Source organism: Cyprinodon variegatus, unplaced genomic scaffold (genome assembly GCF_000732505.1).
Source record: "Cyprinodon variegatus isolate N-32 unplaced genomic scaffold, C_variegatus-1.0 Scaffold1777, whole genome shotgun sequence".
In the NCBI taxonomy this organism is placed as follows: domain Eukaryota; kingdom Metazoa; phylum Chordata; class Actinopteri; order Cyprinodontiformes; family Cyprinodontidae; genus Cyprinodon; species Cyprinodon variegatus.
This window is the reverse complement of record NW_015152230.1, coordinates 74216-80424: the sequence shown is the minus strand read 5'-3', so window position 1 is coordinate 80424 and position 6209 is coordinate 74216. Positions and strand designations below refer to the sequence as shown.

Below are 6209 nucleotides of genomic sequence, written 5' to 3'. Positions count from 1 at the left end.
GTCTGCATTTAAAGCAGGAGGATCTCAGACTGCAGAGAAACCAGGAAACTGATGAAGCAAACAGAGTTTAGAGAAAACAACAACATGTCGTGGTAACAATCAGCTCCAGCATTAGTGGACATGTGCTGAACAGCATCCCCATCTGCTTCCGTCTACATTAGTGGGAGGACTTTTACAACCTCACATCCCTGTGTCCTAATTTGATTAACCTTTATTAAAGATTACATAAAATCTTACTTTTAAGGTGATTTGATAAAAAAAAAACTCATGTACAAAATGATATAAAAACGTTTAATGATGTTTTTTGGCCAGTTTTTAAAGTCACTGGAAGAAGAGTCAAAATTGAACACAAGCTTAAGAGTCACACGTATAACATTAACTAGGGTTAGGAAACCAGAAGCAAGTGAATTGGCAATGCTGATGTCACCGGACAGGATGAGTCTCAGTGGGAGGTCGTCCTTGTTTGGGCAGGACTCGCCTAACTTTGATCGCACGTCCGCAGCAGCTGCTGCTGGCAACGTTGATTGGAGATTCGTCTGTTTCCAGTGGATTGTCAAGCATTTGAGACCTTTTGGGTTTTCATGCCGAACTGCAGATATTTCATCCAAATCTTCAGCGCAGAACAATCATTTCATACTCTTATCATTTTAAACAATCACAGCTGCCCACAAGAACAAATTAGAAGTGTTTCAGGTATCGTTAGTGTATTGGTACTGTTTGTTAATACTTCCTTAGGCTTAACAAATTTAGTCCCACTGACAGTAATAGTGATTTTTTTTGTAGTTTGTGCGTGACCCTTTTCAATGTGTCAGTGGAATAAACATAATGTTACTCATTAAGAGGCAAAAGTTTATCCATTCGTGCTACAGGAAATCATTTTTGAGAAAAACAGTCCAAAAATCATCCCCCTGGTCTCCATCCTTCTTCCAAACCTCAGTGAAGCAATGAAAGTAGAGGCTGATGTCATGTCTGTCCATCTAGTTCTGCTGCTGATGGACAGCAGTGCTTTGATCTGTGGGAACCAGGAAGCTCTCCTTTCCTCAGGTCCTTCTCTGTTGATGGCAGCTCACTATCCTTTTCTGTTGAGGCTGTCTGCTGTTTCTGCTCATCAACACGTTATGAATATCCTGGTTAGGCCAGGCTCCGCTGCCGGGGCTTGATCCTCGGATAGAGCTATGAGAAAAAGAACAAAATATTTAAAAAAATATTAGAGTTCATAGAGCGGACGTCTTTAAATCAAGAAAGACCTGGGAAGGACACAGACCGACCCGGGTTAACCCATACTGTCCTCTCTGTGTTTCGTGTCTTTATTAAAGGAGAAGTCGGCTCATATTCAGAATTCACTTCTGAAAGTCCTTTAAATATGAAATTATTCCATCCTGTTCAATAAATGATCAGTGTTTTTAATTCAGAGTAATTTTCATGTGAATGTGCTTTACTGGAGGCATCCATGTTTGTCAAAGAACACTACTGCCACCTACTGGTTAGTGACGTCACGGTGCGGTATCGGCTGTTGATCAAGTCCCAGTGCTGTATCTGGTGTTTGTCACAACGCGCTATTATCCAAGTCATCTTGAAAACATTCTTCTTCCAAATGTTGGCTACATATTACGGGTTTTTTCTCTGGCCAGAAGTTCGATGGCAAATCCTCCCTCTTCAAGTTGGCGATCCAACGACCAACCCGTCCGTGGAGGATCAGGAATCAGAAAGGTGGAATAACTCTTTTTTTCATTTTTACCCGATGTATTCCAGCATCCAGCTGCCATGCACGTGGGCATTGTCAGTTTCACTATAGCTCTGGTGAATTTCAATGGTGAAGTCCTCTGGAAATCTTCAATAATTGTTGTTGATTGCAGATGTGTCTAGTAGTTCCCATTGATTTAGTTTGTAAAGCGGGAGAATGGCGCTAGGCTTACCACACCGTGACGTCACTGCTGGAAGATGGCAGGAGGGAGGGGCTACTATATTTGGGCAAAAATGGCCGCTCCCAGACTCAGTGATTGTGAATACAATTACTGTTTTTATTTCTTTTACTGATTAATGCTAAATTTATTAAATCACTGCGAACGTATTAGTTTTAGATAGAGATAATGATCCATTGATTATTTCCTGCTGACCGGACTTTTCCTTTAAATCATAATGTCATGGTTTTGCCCTCTGCTTGGGTTTATTTTTAAGTTTATTTGTGTTCGGTATCTTTGTTAGTTTATTTCCCCTTGTGCTTGTTTCCTTTCCCCTTGGCTTCCTTCTAGTTGGTCCTGCCCACACCTGCTCCTAATCGGCTGATTAGACCAGCATACCAATAGTCAATAAGCATGCGCAAGACGTCAGGTTTGCGTTTATCCCTTTAGTTTTGTACGAAAAAAAGACTTGAAAAAATATTTAAGGTCAGATCGCCAACAAAAAACACCAAAAGAAAGACATTAGATTGTTTTCTTGTTTTGTTTTTTGTACAAGACTAAAGGGAAACACGCCTGTTGAGGTAGTTCAGTTTATTTTTGGTACAAAACTAAAGGGAGGGGAAACATTTCAACACAATCTACCTAACATCACAGTACTGAGAAAGAAAAAAATGTCATCACAGTTTAGTGTAAAGCTTCTAATAAAAACTATTTTAAGTTCCTTCTTTTGGAAAACTGTGGAAATCTGGAGTTCAGTCAGTTTGGGTTTTAAATGTTTTCATTATTATAATAAACCCAGAATAAATGATCCCGACCAAACACAACTACAGGAAGATTATTCACAGTTACCATCATGAAAATGTTTCTGTTCAGTAAGGAGGAAATGCTGCCTACATCTAGCTTGCAGCATCATTAAGTCCCACCCAGCCTACTGACTCCTCTGGACCAGGACCAGCAGACCAGAGCTGGCTCTTTATTGAACCCTAATGATAGACTCTCCCTCTTCAAACCTGCCTCCATTCTGTTATTTTCAATACTATAATGTTCACTTGCTCTGCTGACTTCTATTATAGGAATGTTTAAATGCACTTACCTTGACTGGAATATTGATTTCCACTGCCGATTGTTTATTTACTGTAACAATTGTTTACATATACATTTGCAATACTGTACTATAACTGCAATTACCTTCCACTGCACTTTAATTTGGAAAGCTGCTGTTTTATTTATTAATAGTAGCATTGTACATCCTGCACTTGCTGCTGTTGCACCTCTGGTTAGACCTAAACTGCATTTCGTTGCCTTGTACCTGTGTAATGGCAATAAAGTTGAATCTAACCTAATCTAAATGTTAGTTTCAGTGAAGTAAAATCTGATGAACTGCGGTTAAACTGGTGTGCTGATGGATGGAGTTTATCACTTTAACAAGCAGGCTCCTCAGGGTTCCCCATGTAAGTCACAAACTCCTCCTTTCTATAAGCTAAGCTCACCCCGAGAAGGTTGCGAGGAATGAATCCTTCGTGGTCTCCGCATCGGGCCCACCACCACTCCCTCTCCTCCTCCTGGCTCAGCACCGTCAGGCAGTCTCCTTCACTGAAGCCCAGCTCGTCGTGATGCTGAGGCTCATAGCTCCACAGGGCGTACACCACCCCACGGTTCATCACTCCCATCTTCTCCTGGACGCCTGCACAGACAGGGATGGGATACTAGACTCATAGTTCATTCATCAATCCTCTGCTGATAAGGATTCATATTTTAGGTAAAGGAGCCTAAGGCTGTGGCCATGTAGCTTATTTAAAGCTGAAGCAATAAAAACATGTGATGATATTTTATTCAGTGAAGGTGAGACATCCTACCATAAAGGAACTTGGAGCACTGTGCATAGCCCTCCTCCATCTCCTCACACTTGTCAGCTGCAGTCTGCATGTCACTGTATGTGGCTGCAAACACAGCCGCCCCAGATTCCACCAGAAACCTACAAATCTGGAAACTGTTGCAAGAAGCAGCACAATGCAGAGGAGTCCTAAAAGTGGAAAAGACTGTTTTAAATCAGAAGATCTTAGCTTAAAGTCAACGCCATCAAATGACCACGGAGATGGTGGTAATGCTCACCGCTAAAGATGGGACTCACCAGCCATCGCTGTCGGCAGCATTGACGTTGACACCAAATTGGACCAAAAACTTAACGATCTCAAAGTGTCCGGCACACACAGCATTATGCAACGCTGTGATTCCTTCATCATTAGGCCTGCTGGCATCATCCACCTGCATGAAAAACAGCTATCTGTAATGTCTCTCTGCCTATCTGTCTGTCTGCCTGTATGTCTGTCTGTCTGTCTCTCTGCCTGTCCCTCTGTCTGTCTGCCTGTCTGTCTGCCTGCCTGCCTGTCTGTCTGCCTGTCTGCATGTCTGTCTGTCTCTGTGTTTCTCTGTCTGTCTGTCTGTCTCTGTGTTTCTCTGCCTGTCTCTCTGTCTGTCTGTTTCCCTGTCTGTTTCCCTGTCTGTCTGTTTCCCTGTCTGTCTGTCTGTCTGTCTGTCTGTCTGTCAGTCAATGGGTGGAACCTAGGGCTCTGGACAGGACAGTAACGTACCTCATAGATGACTCTCTGGACCAGGTCAAATTCCCCCTCAAGAGCAGAATCCAGCAGCAGGGCCAGAGGGCTGAACTGGACATGCTTCCCACGGTCTATCCAGGCTGCTCCAGGCTTATGCAGGATAGACTGTTTACCCTGAAAGATGGTGACCAAACTCTAATAACGGATGTGTTTAGTGTAGAAACGTAAACTAAGTAAACAGCTGTTCTTTGTGTCTAAATGGTCCAGAACATTGAAAACCTTGTAACAATATGATGTAACACTATCCTGAAAACAGGCATCAGCTGGGCTGCCACCGTCAACAACTTCCTTTATTTTTAGTATTTAGTCCTGTTTCTTTCCTGAACATAGTTATGTAATCAGGTTTTACTGCGACTAACTGGGTGTGCTCTCTGTCATCCCTTTGACATTTCATCCTTTCCAGTTAAAGTAGTTTTTTTTCCTCTCCACTGTTACTGCGTGCATGCTTAGTGTGAGGGATTGCTGTAGAGTCAGCAAAACAATGGAGGATGCCTCTAGCTGCACTTTCAGGAGGAGAAGATCCTGCAAAATCAATGACTGGATCCAATCAGCTGGTTTACCTTAGATAGAAAACTTTGAACCAACCTGATTGGATGATCTGGTTGAACTTTCTTTGTAAAGATCCTTGAGATGACATGTGTAGGAAATTATAGTTGAATTATAACAGTCAATACATCAGACTGTCATTACTAACACTTGTCAAGCCACCACTGGCAACCTAACAAGTTATATTTTTGACTCTCCACCTCATTCATTGACAGAACAAATTCAGCTTTGCTGTAATTTCCATGAAATAACATTTTCCATTCCGTGCATTAACATTACACAAATATATTGGTAAACACCAGATCAATGGTTTTTTCTGGTGTCAAACTCCAAACCAAGGATCATTGGTCTACAACTTCTAGAAGCCTCTTTCTCAACATCCTGAAATCTGCTTCGTCATCAGCATTACTCTGAAGGACATGTCTGTGCTGAGGACTTAATTGTAGTTGTGCTATTTAGCCTGGTTGGTTCTTAGATGTGACCCTACTCTAAACAGACGTGGTATACCAATGGTATCTCCACTCAGTCAGCTAACTGATCCAGGTGTCTGCGGCTGGAAGGCTGCTGGTTTCCAAAGATGCTGGGTAGGATTAGTTTTAGGGCTTTTAGAGGCCCCTTTAGAGAAGTCCAATGGTTGTGTCTGAATGTCTCCTCTAATAACTATATAATGATTACGCAATTTTAAATTCCATTTTGCCAGATTCAAGTTATTTCTGTGACCATTGTTGTGTTTTTCTTCCATTAAGCAAGGGGTACCAAAAATGTATCTACATGTGAATGATTGCATCATTATATTATCTGGAATGGATGTCAACCATTTTTTTTTTTCTCTATTTCACAAGAGTTATTTTCACTTTTAGAATCTCAGTGCTCATATTACTCTCTCAACTACTGTCTCACTACCACAACCATATTAGACTGATGACATATCAGACCTTATTTGACTAATCTTAAGTGATTAATTTAATTCTATTCATTTTATTTCTATAGCACCAATTCACAACAAATGTCATCTCAAGGCACTTTACAGTTTACCAGATCATCCAGTCAGATTGATTCAAATTCTATCTAAGGAAAACCAGTTGATTGCATCAACATGCTTGTAGCGACAGTGGAGAGGAAAAACACGCTTTTAACAAGAAGAAAC

General features: G+C 41.4%; 1 protein-coding gene across 1 annotated transcript in view; it reads right to left on the bottom strand.

The window, feature by feature from the left end:
• Positions 1-578: 578 nt before the first annotated feature.
• Positions 579-6209, bottom strand: part of LOC107104525 (apoptosis-stimulating of p53 protein 2-like) — a 28903-nt gene continuing 23272 nt past the window's right edge. The window contains exons 11-15 of the mRNA XM_015404530.1: positions 4493-4630; positions 4033-4166; positions 3758-3924; positions 3392-3585; positions 579-1173 (exon numbers count right to left, since the gene is read on the bottom strand). Coding sequence (XP_015260016.1) covers positions 1132-1173; positions 3392-3585; positions 3758-3924; positions 4033-4166; positions 4493-4630 — 675 coding nt within the window. The 3' untranslated portion in view covers positions 579-1131. The remainder of the gene's footprint in view (positions 1174-3391; positions 3586-3757; positions 3925-4032; positions 4167-4492; positions 4631-6209) is intronic.